This window comes from Crinia signifera, chromosome 5 (assembly GCF_055691185.1).
Source record: "Crinia signifera chromosome 5, ASM5569118v1, whole genome shotgun sequence".
NCBI classification, from domain to species: Eukaryota; Metazoa; Chordata; class Amphibia; order Anura; family Myobatrachidae; genus Crinia; species Crinia signifera.
This window is the reverse complement of record NC_139221.1, coordinates 207,733,149-207,754,821: the sequence shown is the minus strand read 5'-3', so window position 1 is coordinate 207,754,821 and position 21,673 is coordinate 207,733,149. Positions and strand designations below refer to the sequence as shown.

The 21,673-nt window shown below is 43.0% G+C and overlaps 1 protein-coding gene across 1 annotated transcript in view; it reads right to left on the bottom strand.

Annotated features, from left to right (window-relative positions):
• VPS41 (VPS41 subunit of HOPS complex) overlaps window positions 1–21,673 on the bottom strand; it is a 258,397-nt gene that overhangs the window by 192,989 nt on the left and 43,735 nt on the right. The window contains exon 3 of the mRNA XM_083188469.1: window positions 21,255–21,362. Coding sequence (XP_083044595.1) covers window positions 21,255–21,362 — 108 coding nt within the window. The remainder of the gene's footprint in view (window positions 1–21,254; window positions 21,363–21,673) is intronic.

Here is a 21,673-nt window from a genome sequence, read left to right as displayed (position 1 = left end):
TGCGGTGTCAACAGATGAGCCCATGCAAATCAACCGCTCCCGTCTTTCTCTCGAAGAGAAGTCCCGAAGACGGCGAGAGAATCTGTGCATGTACTGTGGTTCCTCAGCTCACTTATTGGCTTCCTGCCCGCTGCGGCCGGGAAACAACCGCTCCTAATCTCCCCGAGGGAGGTCCGATTAGGAGTCTTGCTTCCATCTCCCTCTTCTTCTGATTCCACCATTCCGGTTACCCTTGTGTGTCCCCAAGGGAGAAAAAGAGTTCAGGCCCTATTGGACTCTGGAGCAGCGGGAAACTTCCTTTCTTCCTCATTTGTCACCCAACATGCCCTGCCTGTACAACCCCTGGATCACTCGCTGGTCCTCACTGCAGTGGATGGGAGTCGAATTCGTAGTGGACAAATCACCCATCAGACCACCCCGGTGACACTGCTCATAGGAGCTCTACATCAAGAGACCCTCGAATTCTTCATTCTTCCACAGTCCTCACACCAAATGGTCCTGGGCCTTCCCTGGCTCTCCAAACATAACCCACAAATCGATTGGACCAATATGGAGGTCAAGGCCTGGGGAACAGATTGCCAGTCTACTTGCATTCCTCAGATCCTTCCGGTCTACCAGACTCATCCACAAAGTGAGGGTAACTGTCCTTCATCCTCTTCAGTTCCACCCTTGTCGATACCCGCACCATATCGTTCATTTACAGATGTCTTCAGTAAAGGTGGTGCCGACACCCTGCCTCCTCACCGTCCTTGGGACTGCCCGATAGAGCTGGTGGCCGGGAAATTCCCTCCTCGTGGCCGCATCTATCCCCTGTCGCTACCCGAGACTGAGGCCATGTCCTCGTACATTCAAGAGAACTTAAACAAAGGTTTCATTCGACCATCTACTTCTCCGGCCGGGGCCGGGTTTTTCTTTGTGAAAAAGAAGGATGGCGGTCTTCGGCCATGTATCGACTATAGGGGCCTGAACGACATCACCATTAAAAACCGCTATCCCTTACCCCTTATCGCAGAACTATTCGACAAGATCAGAGGGGCAGTAATCTTTACTAAATTGGACCTGCGAGGGGCCTACAATTTGATCCGGATCCGTCCAGGTGACGAGTGGAAGACGGCTTTTAATACGCGCAACGGTCACTATGAATACCTGGTGATGCCCTTCGGCCTTTGTAACGCCCCCGCCGTCTTCCAACAGTTTGTAAATGATATCTTTCGGGACTTGCTGTACCACTCCATCGTAGTCTATCTAGACGATATACTCATCTTCTCTCCAAATCTTCAACTTCACAGACAGACAGTGTCCGAAGTCCTACGACGTCTTCGCCAAAATCAACTTTTCTGCAAGTTGGAGAAGTGCGTTTTCGAGGTCACGTCCATTCCATTCTTGGGTCACATTCTCTCCGCCACTGGGATAGAGATGGACCCAGAGAAGGTGAGAGCCATCCAAGACTGGGCAGCCCCCACAACACTCAAAGGAATTCAGAGATGCCTAGGGTTCTCAAACTATTACCGGCGATTTATCCGGAACTTCTCTACTATCGCTGCTCCCCTCACTGCTCTCACTTGCAAGGGAGCTGATCCAAGCCGATGGTCGCCAGAAGCATCCTCTGCCTTCCAGCAGTTAAAGAGAGCATTCATGACAGCACCAATCCTCCTCCAACCAGACCTCGACAAGCCCTTCATTCTCGAGGTGGACGCATCCTCGGAAGGGATCGGGGCCATCTTGTCACAAAAAGGTGAGGATCAAGAATTACACCCTTGTGCCTTCCTCTCCAAAAAATTCCTCCCGGCAGAGAGGAATTACCCCATCGGGGAACAGGAGTTGCTTGCAGTCAAAACTGCGTTAGAGGAGTGGCGCTACCTTCTGGAGGGGGCGCGGCATAAGATCACCGTGTATTCAGACCACAAAAATCTGTCCTTTCTCAAACAAGCTCAGTGCCTTACTGCCCGCCAAGCCCGTTGGGCCATGTTCTTTGAACGCTTTGATTTCCAAATTAAATTCCGACCTGGAACCACGAATACTAAGGCGGACGCTCTATCCCGCTCCTTTGAGACGACCTCTGACCTAGAGACACCTCCTCGGCCAATCCTCGATCCGGTGGTCTTCGCCCAAGTAACCGTACAGCCATCTCCTCCTCCAGGTAAAACGTTCGTTCCCCCCGAACTCCGCAAGAAAATATTGTCATGGGCACACTCTTCCCGCTTCGCAGGGCACGCAGGAGCACAAAAGACCTTGATGTTCCTGTCACGTTCTTATTGGTGGCCAACCATCCGCCACGACGTAACCAACTTCGTCGCCTCTTGTGTAAAATGTGCTCAGCATAAGGTGCCCAGAACAACTCCCTCTGGTCCTCTCCGCCCTCTAACCATTCCCACAGAACCATGGACCCATCTGTCAATGGACTTCATTTGCGAACTACCTCCCTCAAAAGGTCATACTGCAATCTGGGTAGTGGTTGACCGATTCTCTAAAATGGTCCATTTCGTCCCACTAAAAGGTCTCCCCTCTGCTCCAGTACTGGCTCAGCTATTTATCTCAACCATTTTTAAACTTCACGGACTGCCCAAAGAGATTGTATCCGACCGCGGAGTACAGTTCGTTGCAAAGTTCTGGAGAGCTCTCTGTGCCGCGGTACAGGTCAAACTCAAGTTTTCCACTGCCTTTCATCCCCAGACCAACGGCCAGACAGAACGGGTGAATCAAGACTTGGAGGCCTTTATCCGACTGTTTGTCTCGTCTTCCCAAGATGACTGGGTGGATCTTCTCCCGTGGGCAGAATATATGCATAACAACTCCTATCACTCTTCCTCCGGAACCACCCCCTTCTTTACAGTATTCGGCCACGATCTCCAGATTTCTCAGAATTATCCTCTTCCGAAGTTCCTGCAGCAACCACTTCATTACAACGCTTTGCTAAAATCTGGTCGGATGTCCACACCGCTCTCCTTAAATCTTCCGCCCGATACAAGAGGATGGCAGACAGGAAAAGAAGGGCAGCGCCCAGATTGAAAGTCGGAGACCGGGTATGGCTGTCTACCCGCCATATACGCCTCCGTCTGCCCTCTATAAAGCTGGCTCCCCGGTTCATTGGACCATACCCTATCACCCAAGTCATTAATCCGGTCGCTTATAGACTTCAACATCCTCCTTCCCTAAGGATTTCCAATTCCTTCCATGTGTCCCTCCTCAAGCCTTTAAGGTTGAACTCTTATCAAAAGAAGATTCCCAAACCGCCCAAGATTACTCTGAAAGTGGGGCTGAATTCGAGGTAAGACGCATTATAGACTCTCGTTGCCGCAATTCTCGTACCCAGTATCTGGTGGAATGGGTTGGGTTTGGTCCCGAAGAGAACTCTTGGGTGGATTCCATTGATTTGCACGCTCCGAAACTGATAAAGCAATTTCTCCAGAGAAATCCTCAAGGCCCATAGGCGCCCTGGGGTCACCCTGAAAAGGGGAGGTACTGTCACACGTAGCCGCGACGGAGCGCGGCGGGTATAGTACTCACCCGTCCGCGCCCGCCGCCGGCTAGCGTGTGCAGGCTCCGGTCTGCGGTGTGCGGATAGCGGTAGCTCTGGGTAGGGATGGCAGCAGGGGAGCATCGGGTAGCGGTGTCTTTGCAGATAGTGGTGCTGGGAGGCCGGCGTCGCCATCTTGGTTGAGGGCAGGAGACAGATTGGCCCAGAGTGGAGGTTCCCTCCTCATCCTGCGCTGACAGCCAATGGCAGCCGTCCCCTGGGGATATAAGGGATCTGCCTAGGCTGTTCAGTGTCAGTGCAATGAGTCTTTGGAGTCATTCACAACTCCTAGCTGTTTCCCGGATCCTGGCTCTTTCTCTCCTGACTCTGGTGCCTTGCTCCCTGCATCTTGCTACAAGGAAGTTTTCTCCTGACACCAATGCTGCAAGTCCTACCTAGTGCTTGTTCCTGCTTGTGTCCCAGAATTACCCTGCACAGCATTCCGCTGCCCTCCTTCATACAACTCATTCATCCCATCATCTTTCAGTCATCCGGATCCATTTCTTCTGTCATCAAATCAACCTCTTTCCGGATCTTCCTCTATGTACTCTGGCTCATCAAGTACACGTTTCCAGATTTACCTGCTCGTTATTAATATTGTGCTGGACTCTATTTAATTTATCCCAACTGTCACTTAAAGAAGTATTTGAGTGAAGTTTATCATTGATGAAATCTGTTATTAAACCTGCACGTTTCAATCCTACTCCTCCTGGTCCGTCTCCGGCTTCTGTGCACCACACGACTCCATCCAGCCCTTTAGCCGTGACATAATAATTATATTTATATAGCACTTTTCTCCCAATAGGACTCAAAGTGCTTTACCATTGTCTTTACAGCTCAAAATACATAACAAGCTTAACAGTAGATGTCAGTGAAATGCTTGCGTAAACAAGTTCGTCTTTAGTCTATTTTTAAAGTTCTACAGAGGGGGCTTCTCACACTGTGCAAGGAAGAGAGTTCGATAAGGTTGGAGCAATGAAGTTGAAAGCTCGACCCCCAGATGAATTCAGGGAGATTCTGGGTACTGTTAGTGGTCCTTCTTCAACGGATCGTAGCAATCGAGTAGGACAGAAGGGAATCAGAAGCTGCTGCAGGTACCTTGGGCCCTGGTCATGTAGGGCCTTGAAAGTGAGTAAGGCAATCTTGAAAATGATTCGCCATTTTACAGGTAGCCAGTGAAGGGAGTAGAGAATGGGAGTTATGTGGCAGGAGCAGGGCTGGTTAGTTTATAGTCTGGCAGCTGCATTATGTACCAGCTGCAAGCGGTGCAATTCTATTGCTGGGAGACCCAGGTAGAGAGCATTGCTGTAGACTAGTCGTGATGATATAAATGCATGTATGACTTTAGACAGGTCTTCTGAGGGAGTTAAGTGCTTGATTCTGGCTATGTTTCTAAGATGAATGAATGAGGATTTGATTGTGGCTAACACCTGATGTTTAAGTTAAGTTCAGGCCACTATTCAGGACAACACCAAGATTCCGCACATAATCAGAGTTTTTTAGTGCTGTGGCCTCAGCGTAAGACCTGTCAGTTGGTTATGTTGCCATCTTCTCCTGTGATTTATCATCAGGACTTCTGTTTTATTTGGGTTCAGTCTCAGCCAACCGGCACTCATCCACTCCTGGAGCTCAGCTAGGCAGCCATTTAAGGTTTTTATTGTGTTATTGGTGCCTGGAGCAAAGGACAGGTACAGTTGTGTATCATCTGCATAGCAGTGGTAGACCAGGCCATGACTTCTGATTATGTCATGCAGTGGAAGCATGTAAACTGCAAAAAGCATGGGAGATAGTATAGAACCCTGTGGGACACCACAAGACAATGGCACTGGTGGTGAAGAGTATACTCCCGATGAAACTCTCTGTGATCTGCCAGTAAGAAATGAAGACCACATAAATTCTTCAGGCGCTCAATTAGAATGCCATGGTCAACGGTGTCAAATTTAAACGGATATACATACTGACATAAAAAAAACTACATACAAATAAGCAAGACCACTTCAGCAATTCTCATACTGTAAAGTGCATAATACTGTGCAGAATTTAAATTAATAGTACATATGAAAAGTACTCATCAGCTATTATCATGAGCAAAGTTCATAGCAAGATACTGTACTATCACAGGTTCTAAACGAACCATAAATAAAGTTATATAGCTTTATACTGAAAACCCATTTTTAATTCAAGTACTGCACTGGCTAATAATAGACTGTCCATAATAAAGATAAATGGAATTTCCTGATTTTTATAACAGCTGACTCCCCGCGGTGCTATAGTATCTAGATCTGGGATAGCCAACTCCAGTCCTCGAGAGCTTCTAACAGTTAATGTTTTCCAGGTCTCCTCACAGAATCCCAAGTGAAGTAATTAGCTCCACCTGTGGATCTTTTAAAATGTGTTAGTGAGTAATGAGTGCACCTGTGCAGCAACTAGGTTGTCTGGAAAATGTGAACTGTTGGTAGCTCTCGAGGACTGGAGTTGGCTACCCCTGTTCTAGATGGTGTTTCCACCGGGTTTCACATTTTAAAAGAAGTAGGCCCCTATTGCCTCCCCTAATATTCAGTGGGATATGGTCTATCATTCTGTACCTAAGTGATGGTAACGAATGTTTGAAAGCCACAAAGTGCTTTGGTACCGGTAAGTCACATTTGCCTCCAGCCTGTCGTATAGTAGACCTATGTGTAGTTATACGCTCTTTGAAGGATCTTTCTGTCTTACCTATGTAAGACAAGCCGCACGGGCAAAAAAGTTGATATACTACGTATTTAGACTCACAACTTAAAGTGTATCTAATCGTAAATTTAGTGCCACGATGAGGGTGATAAAAGAGATTACCACGAATCATGCATGTACACACTGTGCATGTGCATCTGATGCAGCCCTGGGTGTAGGTCTCTCAGGCTGATTGAATGATGTGACATCTGTTTTTGCATGATGTACATGATGTTTTGCATGTGTAGATGCATGATTCCTGGTAATATCTTTTATCAACCGCATCGCGGCACTAAATTTACGATTATCTATCTATATTTATTTATTTATTTTTTATTTGGGGAAGTAGATTTTGGCTGAACAGAAATTAAATTGGTTATTCACAGTAGTAAGTCACTTTCTATTTTTACTTAATGGGGTGAATTTCATTTATGTGCAAATCATATCCTGCGAGACAGTCTCACGTAGAACTCGCACTGCAAGTTTAATTTGCAATTCAATTCCAAACTCTCATTGTTTCTACAGATGAAACTCACATTTTTATGTGAGCACCCCTCTGAACAGGTTATGAATGTAGGAAACATTTTTATTGTAAGCAATAAATGGCAGAACTTCTAAGTAGATTTGCTAACTTTTTCATGCACTTGTCCTAGACAAATTAAACGCGCCAAAAAACATCATTCATTTTAATATCTGAAGTGATTCAAATCTGGTTGAATACCTTTTGCAATATTAATTTGATAAATCAGTGCTAATGTTTCACTGCAATTGTGGTTAATATTGCATATGGGTTAATACCCAACACGTAGATAACATTATGGAACCAACATATCAGAGACCCAGAGACTGCAGAGGTTTCTCCTGTAATACTGATCTGGCCAAACAATCATGTTCACTAACTGACAGGGGAGAAGAAAAGGACAAACGGCACTCTTAGGTCCTCCCACTCACACCTACCTGACCCACGATTCTAACCAGGGCTGTAAGGGAAACGGAAGAGCCCTGCTAAAAATGGCTGAACAGTGCAGCCCTTCATGACCCCAGCTTATCGGAGGGGATTATTATCAAAATCTTTTACTAGTAAGTTATCCAACAATAAACAGGACAAGGCACCAACTTAAAGGTTTTTTCAGTGTAGTTAGGGTTTGATAGTTATCAAACCTTGAAAACTGCCCCATTTGGCTCCATGTGTGATATTTCTTTCTAAACCGTGAAACAAATACAAGAATATCAAAAACTCCTCTACTCAGCAAAGCCCCTGCATGACCTTCTATACTAAAAGCCCTTCTTAGATTTAAAGAAGTATAACTTTCCCCGAGATACATTAAATATAACAAACCAGAACTACACAAGAAACTATTTTTTCTACAGACAACCTCAATGACATTAACAGACTGTTTCATATACCAAACCTTCCATGTCAAACCAGAGAGAGTACTTTTAAGTTACAAGACATATTTTTAAGATATGAATGTTCTTTTATTCCATGTGAAACAAACAAATGGCTGCTTTGAAAGCAAAGTGTTTCTACCAGTCAAGGAAACATAAACTGTTGATTTCAAGGTGACTAAATGTCCTGGAAGACAGCCGATATCGCGCAAAAAAAAGTCCAAAAACAAGTAGAAGAGACAGGGCAAAAAAATAAAATGAATTTCCAAGTAGAAATAGCTAAGGGACAAAGAATGAGAAAAGCAGGCAGAAGAGCTTGGAAAGTTTTAGAGCTATCCATTTTTGGAAAGTGGAGATTTAGGATCGCTTTCTAATTCAGTGAAAGGTATTTTATCTCCCTTACTCTCCACCCAATAAAATATAACAGTAAGCAGAGAGGTACTGTAACGTTCTTTCTTCTAGTCTATTAAATGAAATTCATCAAATGCTCAAGACATTCTCACATGGAGGGTTTGTGACGGGCATGAGTGATTTTAGCTGTTTTACCAATAACAGTATGTACAGTAATCGACATATATAAAAAAAAAAGTTTTGTTTTTTTAAACTGGATTATTTTCATTTGTTTTTAAATAGGAAAAAAATAGATTCCTAGAAAAGAAAAATGTACATGCAATTAATAAGATGCACGCTTAACCAATGTATTTTCTTTTAAGACACTGAGGGGTTAATTTACTAAGATGTTCATTTTATTCAAGATTGAAGTTGAATCTGATTGGTTGCTACGGGCAACATCTCATCTTCAATAGAACTCCCATGTTAGGAAATTTACCCCTTAATGCCAATCTAGAACAGGTTACATAGGGTTTGCCCCTGACACCCAGTTAAAGGGTTATGGCATAGAAGATCTACAATGTCTAGTTCAACAATAACTAGGTTGACTACCATTGGTCGAGAGTGAGTAGGTCGACACCTAAGAATGGTCAACAGACACATGTTGAAAATTACAGGTCTACACACCATTAGGTTGACAATAATACCCCTTTCCCACTGCAGGCTTTACACGTGTAAATGCCGTTTTTTTAGCCTTTTTAAACGGCTAGAGCTGCAGTGGGAAAGCTCCAGGTTGCTTTACACGGGTAACAAATACCGGTTTTTGTTACCCGTGTAAAAAGCAGTGTTTTTACCGTGTTATAGCCGTTTTTTCGGCAGTGGGAAAGGGGTAGCCCTTTACCCGTTAAAAAAAAAACCGGCATGGGGTCCCCCCCCACTGCCGAAACCAGCACCAGGCTGAAGGAGCCGGGGCTGGTAATAAAAAATCAGGAAACCCGACAAATAGGGGTTCCCTGATTTTTTACAACCAGCCCCAGGCTCCAGGTCCGGGGCTGGTTCCCAAAATACGGGGGACAAAATGACTAGGGGTCCCCCGTATTTTAAGAACCAGCCCCAGGCACAACCAGCCAGCAGGGTAATGCCACAGCCGGGGGACACTTATGATATAAGTTCCCGCGGCCAAAGCATTAACCCTACCGACCAGTCAGCCTGGCCAGGGGCCCTGGGGGAGTGGGGACCCCCCCAATAAAGGGGTCCCCCCCCTCCAGGACTTACCTGACCAGGCTGAAGCCTGGTGCTGTCCCCGGTGACCCTGGAGCGGTGGTCACCGGGCTGATGGTATTGTGTAAAAAATAGAATAAAAACCATTGTCTTTTACTGGTGAACTATGAGTCCCAGCAAGCCTCCCCCGCAAGCTGGGACTTGGAGAACCACAAGTCCCAGCCTGCGGGGCATTAAAGGGCCCGCTGGGTCTTGTAGTTCCACAGTAAAAGAAAGAGTTAAATAAACACACTGACACACGTGAAAAATAAAAGTTTAATACATACATAACACATACATACTGATACTTACCTATCTTGAGCCCGTAGGTAGCCCTGGTCCTGATGTCCTGGTCCGTGTCGGCGTCTGTATCCAGTCGGCATCCCTGTCGGCGACGGCGTCGGCGGTCTGGAGTCCGAAGAAATCCATTTGGGAAGCTGTGGAAGGAAATCCTACTCACCTGTCCCAGCGCGACGTAGTCCAGGTAAGGTCTTTGCAAAAAAAACAAACCGACACCCGAACCAGACCGGACTGACGGAGACACACGTGTGTTTGTTTACATCGTGCGGCTCCGCCTCCCGAATGCCGCTATTGGCCGCCTTGCGGCCTAGCGGCTCCTGATTGGCCGCTAGGCCGCAAGGCGGCCAATAGCGGCATTCGGGGGCGGAGCCGCACGATGTAAACACACCGTGTGTCTCCGTCAGTCCGGTCTGGTTCGGGTGTCGGTTTGTTTTTTTTGCAAAGACCTTACCTGGACTACGTCGCGCTGGGACAGGTGAGTAGGATTTCCTTCCACAGCTTCCCAAATGGATTTCTTCGGACTCCGGACCGCCGACGCCGTCGCCGACAGGGATGCCGACTGGATACAGACGCCGACACGGACCAGGACATCAGGACCAGGGCTACCTACGGGCTCAAGATAGGTAAGTATCAGTATGTATGTGTTATGTATGTATTAAACTTTTATTTTTCACGTGTGTCAGTGTGTTTATTTAACTCTTTCTTTTACTGTGGAACTACAAGACCCAGCGGGCCCTTTAATGCCCCGCAGGCTGGGACTTGTGGTTCTCCAAGTCCCAGCTTGCGGGGGAGGCTTGCTGGGACTCATAGTTCACCAGTAAAAGACAATGGTTTTTATTCTATTTTTTACACAATACCATCAGCCCGGTGACCACCGCTCCAGGGTCACCGGGGACAGCACCAGGCTTCAGCCTGGTCAGGTAAGTCCTGGAGGGGGGGGACCCCTTTATTGGGGGGGTCCCCACTCCCCCAGGGCCCCTGGCCAGGCTGACTGGTCGGTAGGGTTAATGCTTTGGCCGCGGGAACTTATATCATAAGTGTCCCCCGGCTGTGGCATTACCCTGCTGGCTGGTTGTGCCTGGGGCTGGTTCTTAAAATACGGGGGACCCCTAGTCATTTTGTCCCCCGTATTTTGGGAACCAGCCCCGGACCTGGAGCCTGGGGCTGGTTGTAAAAAATCAGGGAACCCCTATTTGTCGGGTTTCCTGATTTTTTATTACCAGCCCCGGCTCTTTCAGCCTGGTGCTGGTTACGGCAGTGGGGGGGACCCCACGCCGTTTTTTTTTTTTAAATTCTCCCCCCCCCCCCTATCTTTACACTGCTTAAACGGGTTTTTAAACGGGTAAGTGTGAATGTGACAAAAACAGCTTTTAAACGGTAATTTACCGTTTAAAAGCTGCAGTGGGAAAGAGTCTTATGACTCTTACCCGTTTAAAGACCCGTTTAAAAAAAACGGGTCTTTACCCGTGTAGGCAGTGGGAAAGCAGCATAAGAAGGTCAAAAGTCAAAAGGGTGACACAAGTTTTATTAAGTTTAATTGCTGTTTAATCGCAGTTATTTATATCCAACCCTCAGATGTCTTCTTTTCAGGGTTCAAAGTGAATTATGCCAAATCAAAACCATTGATCCTTGATCACTCCCACTTTAGGTCCTGTCCTAGCTTTTTGCAATTCTTCTTATGCCAATCCCCTCTTAAATATTTGGGAGTAATGATTTAATCAAAACTTGCCTTTCCGATATATGAAATATTACCACTAACTAAATTTCATTTTTCCAGGTTACAACTCCCCAAGGCAGAAGGGGGCATTAGCTTGCCTGATATTACCTCCTTCACCCACGCAGATATTTTAGATACATTGCCATCTACAGTAGTTTACCAAGGGATCTATATTCACAAATAAGGAAATAGAAGGCAATCTTTCTACACTTATTCCTCTGCTGGTCTCCTACACACAACTAACACCCAGCCCAGTCTTGGAGAATAGTAAATAAAAATAAAAGGGGGGGGGGGGGGGGGTTTGAGCAGCGCTAATAATTGGTTGATAAAAAGAAGATTGATTAGATCTATTACAAAATTGATTGAACTTCTAAACTGACATGAAGCCAGTAGTGGGTATCAAATAATACAATAAAACATTTAAAAGTTGAAACTCCAATGTATCTCACCACACCAAACAGTATGTATTGGAATGACCAGGAGAGTCCCGATTGTACAGGTCCATAGGAACAGGAGGGTCCCCAATTAGGCAATATAGAGGGAGGACAAGATGGATCATCCAGGAGTGCCCCAAAGATGGCACAAATTACCAGCTCCAACTGCTGACTGTGGCAAAGCGGGGTGATGTCCTCAACCTCTAGCTTCCATGGCAATAGGGTTTGTTTGTATCCGAAATGGAAGTTGAAGGGGCGTCTAAATGAAGATAATCGGGTCTACAATCCCAGAGTCCTTAGGGTTAGTAGGTGTTTGAGGCAGGTGAGTTTCTGACCGGTTTCACTACTCCAGGTAGCTTTATCAAAGGATATTTGATGTATGGGAGTGTCTGGCTTAAATACCCTGTGACATGGGTACTGTGACCAGTTAATTAGAACAACCAATCAATAGGTAAAAAAAAATCATATATAGCGCTTAGGTAGGAGGTAAAGGACTATCTAGTAACAAAACTTACAATATACTGCTAAAAAGGTTCATATAATTGCAAGAATTAATCAAAAAAAATATAAGTACCAATAATAGTAACGTGTTGTGTTTAGTTTGTATATACTTGTTGTCATGGCACCGGAGCTTCCGGGTCATGGACTGACCAATCTGCAGAATGGACCCGATCTTCGTCCGGGTGGCGTGTCAGTGCAGCAAATGAAGTGGTAAGAGGGCAGATGAAGCCGTATGTTGCCGAGTCATCGGCACTTCCGGTTCCCGGACCAAGCTAGCGTCCGGGATTCACCAGTGGTGCTGTGTCATCGGCACTTCCGGGTTCCGGACCAAGCCGGCGTCCGGGACTCGCCAGTGGGTTGTAACATATTAGGCGGTAGTACTTCCGGGTCATAGATAGTCGACCCTGACGGGAACCAGGTGTTAAGGTGTGTATTTTATTAGTTGTTGAATTACTACATTCTGCTGTATCCGGCTAAGTCTTTGTATAGTAAATGCCAATGCACATGCAAGGTTTCTTATTCTTAAGAATGCTTCGTGCCACACGTTGATTATGTCCTCTAAATAGGGTGGGCGTATATCCCCCTCAGTCTTGGAGAATATTAATGTAAAAGATTGCTGTAAAGTATGGTGCAACATTAATAAAATATTCAGTAGAAACCATAAAAGCTCTCATTTGAATACATTTTGGGGCAACCCCTGTTTTCTCCTGGTCTTGACAACATCACACATCTGGAAAGGAAGTTATTCCCGGAATATGGAACATATACATCCCAGGTGGCTGAATTCTTACTTTTTCCTCATTAGCTGAAAGGTATCGTCTAACCAATAAACAGTTTTTTTTAATGTTTTTACAAGCCCGCCAATTTGTTTAAAACAGCTGCAGGCCATAGTTAACTCAGAAGAGACTTGATAGAATCAGGAATCTATCAATAAATATTGCTAGGATATAAGATTAGGAATTTATATGTCTCTCTTGTTGTCTCTTGAAAAGACACTTTCAGATGCTCCATGATATTGAAAGGACAAGAAGATATCCCTTCACTTCCTTCATTGATAGCCTTACTAAAGCATTGCTCTTATATTTTAAAATATGTGTATTCAGCTTCTCTGCAGGAGACACATCTTAAATGTATCAATAGGGCATATGTTTCTCCAATAAAATTTAGTTGGTTTACCCCAGATGATTTGGGGGCATTTCCTAAGTGTGGCATGAGAGGGGCTACCCTTTAAAACAACTTTGGAGTGTGGCAACATCAGAAATTTTTGGGACAAACTAATGGGATTGGTTTTTTCTGCAACTATTTAAACACCTTATTCCATACTTGTTTATTTGATATAAACATTGGGATCTAGGTATTGAGAAGTAACCTATTATTACTCTGTAAATCCTCCTTACTATTGGCAATTCTTTTTTTTTTTTTAAATGTAATTGGATTTACAAACACTCTCCAACAATAGCTGAATTGAAACACTCACTTATAAATATAAAATTTAATGATGTGGAGAAGAGTGTCACTCACTTTTGCAATAAAGGAAATATGCTACATTTAAGTTATGACTACACTCAGTAATATATTCAGGTTCTTTTTTATATCAATTAGTTGTTTTCTCTCCACTACTACTACCTCCTCCCAGATTCTCCCCAGTTTTGACCACCCCTTCTTATCACACCCATTCCCTACTTAAATTTTTTGTTGGTTGTGTTTTATAAAAATAATTGGTATATCCATGAAATTATAAACTATAAATGTTGCTTACACACACACACACACACACACACACACACACACATATCCTTGTTTTGGATTCCTGCGGTATACACCTCTCACATTAGCCACTATACGGTAGTTGGCAGTGAGAAAGGTCATAGACCTTCAGCTAATCTGAGCTTATATCATATCCCCTGAAGGAATTTCATCAGAGGACAATCCCTCTATGTTTATTGGACATTCTGTTACTGGATATATACTACATTGGATTTATACCACGGATAGCGACTAGTCAATCTAATCGGTTTATGATTGCCCCCGATGAAGTAATAATAATGACGAAACGGGTTGGAATCTCTGCATCGACCGAATGATGTTTGCTGTAATTTTTTTAAAAAGGATGCTATACTGACATTTTATGAATATGTATATGTGAATTGTATAGGCATTTGTTTTTTAATACAGCTGCTCAATAATCTTTTAGCGCCCTCAGAAACTACTTTCTTTCTCCTTTTTCATATATATATATATATATATATATATATATATATATATATATATATATATATATATATATATATATATATAAATAAAAAGAAGAATAGGATTCCAAGGGTGCTAGCTAGATATCAAATGTAAAATTAATACATATTTTGTTCAAACAGTATTTAATTTAAAAATGCTCTAAAAGCATAGCATTGTGCATACATATTTCAATACAATTCAAGTTTCCTTTGATAATAGCAGTGAATCCTTAGAGTGTTGACAGTACAATCATCAGATTTAAATTGTTACACCAATGCGTTTCATCAAAAACGTGAATTCATCAGGGGTAGGAATACAGAGATTTGATTGAATAATAACACTATCAGGCATGCAAATCCTCACATGAGTATGTATCCAATGTTTATGCATCCAATGGATAACTTATAGTTGATTTTGATTGCGAAAGACATCCACCAAAGTTGATTTCTCAAAATGGAACCCAAGTGGTCCTTCAATTAACTTAGATTTGGTGAATAAGCAGTTTGTGACCGCATTTGAAGTGTTCAACTATATACTGATTCGAATTGGAGGTATGTGCACAGCAAGGTACCCAAAGCAGAAGCCTTGCTGTGCACATACCTCCAATTCGAATCACTATATGGTTGACCACTTCAAATTCATTCACAAAGTGCTGCAGTTAAGAGGGGGATGGTTTAGGGCAGGGGTGCATAAAGTGTTGCATGGTGGTGGCCGGGGTTGGTGTGGGTAAGTGATGGGGTGTGTGCGCACGTGAGGTTAGTGCAGGTGTAATGCGGGTGGGGGAGGTGCGGTTGTGGTGTGTTTGCAAGTGGATATGGGTATGCTGTGGGTGGTGGAGGTGCAGGTGTGGTGTTGTTGTATGTGTATGTGTGTGTGTGTGTGTGTGTGGTGGCGTGGTGGGTGAGGGGCAGGTCCAAGGGTGCCGTGTGTGGAGTAGCATGCTTGGGGGTGATGTGGGTGGGTAGTGGCAGGTGCAGGGATACTGGAGGTGGTGGTGTTATGGGTGCAGGGACGACCCATGTGGGTGCTGTGGTCAGGTGCAGATCTACAAAATGTGAGTGACAGTTGCGGTGCTGCTATGGGTGCTGGACGTGCGGGGGGGTGTGGGGTAGGGATAGGTGATGATGTCCCTAGGTGCGCACTGACCTACGCCTCTCATAGCTTGTCTCCCGGGATGCAATCAATCTGGACGGGGCAGTGCTGCTGTATGTGTCCGGCGTTTATTCCTTACCATCCTCGGCTGTAGTAGCAGCGTTGGAGAAAAGTGGCTCCTCCTACTGACAGTGTACGGGTGGAGAGTAGTATGTCCAAGTGACTCCTTCCCCTGCCAGTGCATGGTAGTGTGGGCGCTAGCTTGTGAGTGCAGGGCTGTGGAGGGATGTAAGGAAGCTCCGTGCAGCTACTCCGTGGAGTAAAGTAGCAGTGGTGGAGGAGAGGAGGTGTATGACCTGCGTATGGGCGCTACCTAGAGGTTTGCCCCTGTTTGGTGAGATGGCACGCCTCCCCTCTCACCGAACAGGGGCATACCTCTGCGTTGACGTCACGGGACCTCATTGCAGCTACACCGAGGGTATAAAATAATGTAAATACCTTTTGTCTTGTGCCTTGCTCCAGCTATAATGTGTGCACATATGAATATACCATATCTCTGGTGGCCTGTTCACTATGTGACTGTGTTTAGGACTCCGCCCAGCATTAGACACACACAGGCACATACTGTATTGACAGTTCTGGGCTATTATAGAAGAGATATGCAGTGCGTCTCTGTACAGTATATGCTTTTGCAAATTCTAACATGACAACAACAGTTGCCTATCATTACTATTTTACTAGACTTGTATAGAATATGTGAAAATCTTTGTAAAGTACTGTATTTTATTTTGAACATTTATTTTCACAAGATAGAATGGCCAAATAAAGAAATTTGCAAAATGGGCAAAATGGACATTCGGATAATTTGGTTAAAGCAAATATGTGAACATCTATGTGTTTTGGAGCAAATGGTTAAATGATATTTGCACTCATACATTACCTGATTATTGTTCCAACCAGAAAGGTTGGGCATATAATCTTATAGTATAAGACTAGTCACCCAAAAGCTCCCTGCATTGCCAATGGGACCATAGCTTGAATCTCAGGAAATAAACAAATGTCTATATGGTGATGAAGAATGTTTTGTAGGGAAACAACCCTGGACAAATCATACAGGAAGCAGGTGAGGTGTAATGTTAGTGTCTACATTTCATTTTTTAACCTGTATCAGCTTTTGTTGTATTAACAAAAACTATTTTCTCAACTACACAATTTAATTGTTTTAAATGTCAAACATGGACAATATTGCTTTATTAAAATAAGGGAACCATTCTCTGTATTATGTTAGAACATTTTGTATAGGTCAAACTTCATATTGAGCAAAACAAGAATAAAACGCTCTATTAATAAAGAATTCAATGATAACGCCAATAGAAAAATGGATTCTCTGGGCTCAAATCGAAGACTTCTATGAACACAGTACATAATCCAAAAACTTGCTAGTGAGTATCATCATTCTGCAGTTTTAATTTACTGTAATAAGAAAATACTAATACAAAATTTGGTATTTAAACTCCTACTGTCATAGGACAGAAGATTACCACAGCTAATATGGTTTTCAAAATCCAGCTGGATAGCTACAATTTTTAGCACACCAGCAATAGAGGAGTCAATTCAATTAGATGTAAGGGGGCTAAACCTCTAAGTTGAGCTATGAGTTGTACTTACAGTAGCTCCCAATGTGAGTCTCTTTGTTTGCAGTCCTATGGGGCTACATACAAAAAAGGTGAGTTGTGTCAAGATCAAACCACAAAGAGAGAGTTTATCTGCCATTTCTAGACTATGGCAATAGCAACTCACCCCCATCATGAATAATTTAAATAACCAATAAAAGTATATAGAACTCTATTACCCTCGAAAAATGTTGTTCCAAAGCTGGACACCTGAAAACTGACAGAATGTGTGTTTTAGCTGCAGGAATACAAATTCAGTAAAAGTAGGTTTATTATTATTTGTCCCTATCTTATAACCTTTCAACACACAAATTCAATTACACAAGGACTAGAAATGACATCAGTTATCAATGAGCAACAAAAGATATAACCCTATACATTATCAACTCAGCTTTGACACAACATATAGATAGAAATGTATTAGAAAAAGAACTTGAGATTATAATGATCAACACCATGCACTACTGCAGTATTAGCCATTGGTTAGTAATACCTCCTGGTATCCTTTAAATCAGGCACTGACGCTTTTCTGACTAGCTTTCCACTGGTATATGAGAGAAAAGTCTGCATTTCTCCACAAGAGGCACTAAGTTGAATCAAGGGATGAGGATGGGTATTTCTCCAAACCTCATACTGTTTGATCCTTGGGCTTTTTAATGTTCCATGTCTATTATACCTGTGCTAGTTATAGCTTAGATTTAATGTTCTGAACTGGTTTTTCTTTGAGCACTTTCCTGGGTTGACTTGGACTGCCTCAAACTTTTCTTTTATCTCCTGCTCCATAGCTTCATATCTGGACTTTGCTGTTAACTACTGTGTTCCCATGGGGTTCTGTATGACTTGCCAATAGTCAGGATCCCGACAGTCAGTATACTGATATCGAAATTCCGACCATTATTAAGCCAACAGGGAGAGGAGTACAAGAAAGCCCCTTGAGGGCTTGGAGGCCCGATTTGCTCTCCACAGGTTCTATTCTTTTTCTATGGGGTTTGTGAACCCTCACATGGGAGAAAAGGCCCCTGCTGGTTGGGATCAGGACTGTTGGGCAGTAGTTGAATAGTTGGGATTTTGGCATCAGTATACTAAACGTTGGGATCCCGACTGTCAGGTGAGTCATCCAGCACCCTTCCCCATGATCTTTGCCTATAACTTACTGGACATTGCTTTGTACTGCTGCAACCTTCTGTACCTTGAAAAAGTATATATGCTCTACCACCAGGGTGGAGGAGGATATGGACGAGCGCTAATGATGTGGGTTGTTGATTGCTTAGCTGCTCACACCTGGGGGTGGTCAGACCCCTAAAGGTTTTAGAAATAAGAAAGCAACAGATAGAATGGTGGTGGAGCGCTTGAATTTAAAAAATAAATATGTCTGGCCAATTGGGTATTACATAAAATATATAGTATTTTAATCTTTCATAAGCAATTTAATACATTAAAATACAAAATAAACACATTAATATATGTATAGTATATCATACATGATGGATAATGGCTTTGCATGCAATAAAATAGCAGTATTCACCCCTAATCGAATTGGTTAAGGACTTTAAGTGGTTAGAATAGAATGTCTCACTTGTTCCTATTATTACCCTCCTGTTAGACAGTCACTTTTTGCTGGAATGGCGGGTATCCGTAAACCTGACTGGAAGCCTGATGTTTAGTTCCCATCGTGAGAAAGGAGATGGTGTATAACTCACAGAATGGAAGGCTCCAAAGTTCAGCAGGTGGCGGTGTCCCTTTTGGAGTCCAGTAGATGTGGTATCGATTGGGGTATTGGAGAGTTGGTCCAAGTGAGCACAATTTATAATCCACAGAGGTCCAAAGACTGGTGTGTAGGCCTGAAGCGTTTCGTCATCCACAGATGACTTTATCAAAGGTAACAATTGGTCAGACATATTTCTTTTTTAAATTCAAGCGCTCCACCACCATTCTATCTGTTGTTTTCAACTTTCTGTACCTTGTCTATCTGAATCCAGGGCTTGGGTCATCTTTGTATGTACCTTTTGCGATACCTTAGCATTGGTCTGCCTCCTACAGTGTGTTTTCTCCATCACGATCTCTCCACAATACCCAGAAAAATAAGTATCTGAGGCCATATAGCCCAGTAACAGAATGACTGCTTGCATGTGTAAAAAATTTCTGAAATAGCGCTAAAAATGTAGTTATCTAATTTGCATTTATTCAGATCCGATCGCAGTACAAATTTGTTCTCAAAATGGGCAAAACCATGTGCACTGCAGGTGGGGCAGATGTAACATGTGCAGAGAGTGTTACATTTGGGTGGGGTGTGTTGAAAGAGAAATCTAAATTACATGTAAAAATAATGCAGCCAGTATTTACTATGCACAGAAACAAAATAACTCAAACAAATCTAACTCTTTCTAGACATGTTACATCTGCCCCACCTGCAATGCACATGGTTTTGCCCATTTTGAGAAGACATTTGTACTGTTATCAGATCTGAATAAGGGCCATTGTGTATTGCCATAACATTATCATCAACCCAAAGATATTGTTTAGACCTGACCCCATTGGAGGCTGGATCACCCAGTTCTACATATATTCTAGCCAAGGTTAGCCCATCAGGCAAATTTACTAGCAACCAAAGATTGTTCTGTAACTTTAAAAGGAAATCCAGAAAGTGTAATTTAAACCAATGCCAAACTCATCAGATCATGCAGCATATGGACTCTACCCCAATTCTTCTACCAGCTCATTGTTGATACATGTTTTACTGCTTTTGGTCACTAATATGAGAATACGGATAGGCTGGCATTAACCAAATAACACATCCATTCCCAAATGGATGACATGATTGCGTGTATTGGAATGAGTATTTAAGTTGGTCATACTACTCCCAATAGAATAACCTGTCAAAAGCCAATTCATTGTAGAATTATATAAAAAAGTAAAGAACATCTTACTTCAGTACCCTGTCCAAGAAAAGCCTCTAAATTTATAACTAGGATTAAAACCCTAAGTATTTTTCTTAGATCAAGAATATGAATATGTACAGGCGAGGGCATAGAAAATGTCTGGTGATTACCACATGACTAAAAACAGCAACATAACAAAATATGCCTTTAATATTTTGAAGAAGTTCACACGGGGGTCTGCACATGCGCAAATATGCGCATGTGCAGACCTTTCACCATCGGAACGGGCCAAATCCGGCCCTTTCCGAGCCATGATGAATCACCCCCATAGAGTGTGTACCTATCTCATCAAACACTGCATTGAACACTAATGTCTTAAGAGTGATACTGGTCCAGTTCTTCCAAGAGGTGCTCCAATAAAAGTGTGAAATAAGCAAAACATTCAGAGAACAAGTGATAAAGTGAATCAGGAGTGCTACAGTGGACACCTACTGGAGTTCAGTCATATACAAGACATAGAGCAGTGGTTCCCAAACTGTGTGCCGTGGCACCCTGGGGTGCCTCGGAACACCTGCAGGGGTGCCCTGGCTTGGTGGTCTGGGACCAATTCAAAATGATTTATAGTCAATGTAATAGGCAAAACCAGTGCTGGTGGCTTCCAATCATAAAATATATGGACAAACAGAAGCAAATTCTGTCATGCACCAAAAAAACTGACCCTAAAGATAACATATTAACACAATTGACTTAATTTAATAATGTTTTCTAAATTACGCCATAACATTTTTTTGGCCTAGGGGTGCCACGACAACATTTCTGATACTATAGGGAGCCGTGATTCAAAAAGTTTGGGAACCACTGACATAGAGGATTAACAAATTTACATTGATAATTGATCTAGAACATTAACTGTGTAGAACCAATTTCACCTACTGTAAACCTTGAGATTTTGAATTGGTTTGAACAATAAGGAACACAAGAATACAATATATACTGTATCATAAAGCTTTTGGACAGTGACTACAAGAGTGGACATATTTAATTACCGTGTATTTAAAAAAGGATTGTCTAACCTGTATTAGCACTGCACATTAACGTTATGCTTCAAATATAATGTAGAGTGTGGACTCAGGGGCATATTATCAGTTTAGACTCATTGCAAAACTCTCATGAGAATACCATAAAAAATGTACAAATTAAATGAGTCATTATGAATACCTTCTCATGGACAGTCATACAACTGGCAGCATCTTCCTGCAAGATCTCACTAACGCCATTGGACAGCCTTTCATACTTTAACTTTGGTTCTTCTTCACTGTCATCCTCCTACATGGGGAACAAAAACAGAAACGTCAAGAAGGTAATCTTACAGTGCTTATGCAAGGCTCAATACAAGGCATTTTCACATATGGTTAGGTTTCCGTTTTTCAAGTATTAAATGGTCTAAAGACTAAGGGTGACATTCTATGGGATGCGATTATCGTTTTTTTGCGGTAATTAGACCACAAAATGAATGGCGATATCGCATTTTCCCATTAAATCGTTTATTTAATGGGATACGCGCAGGGGCTGAAATCGCATATTATGTGCGTTAAGGTCTGGTGAATAAAAATGCGAGATTAATTCGCATTTTTATC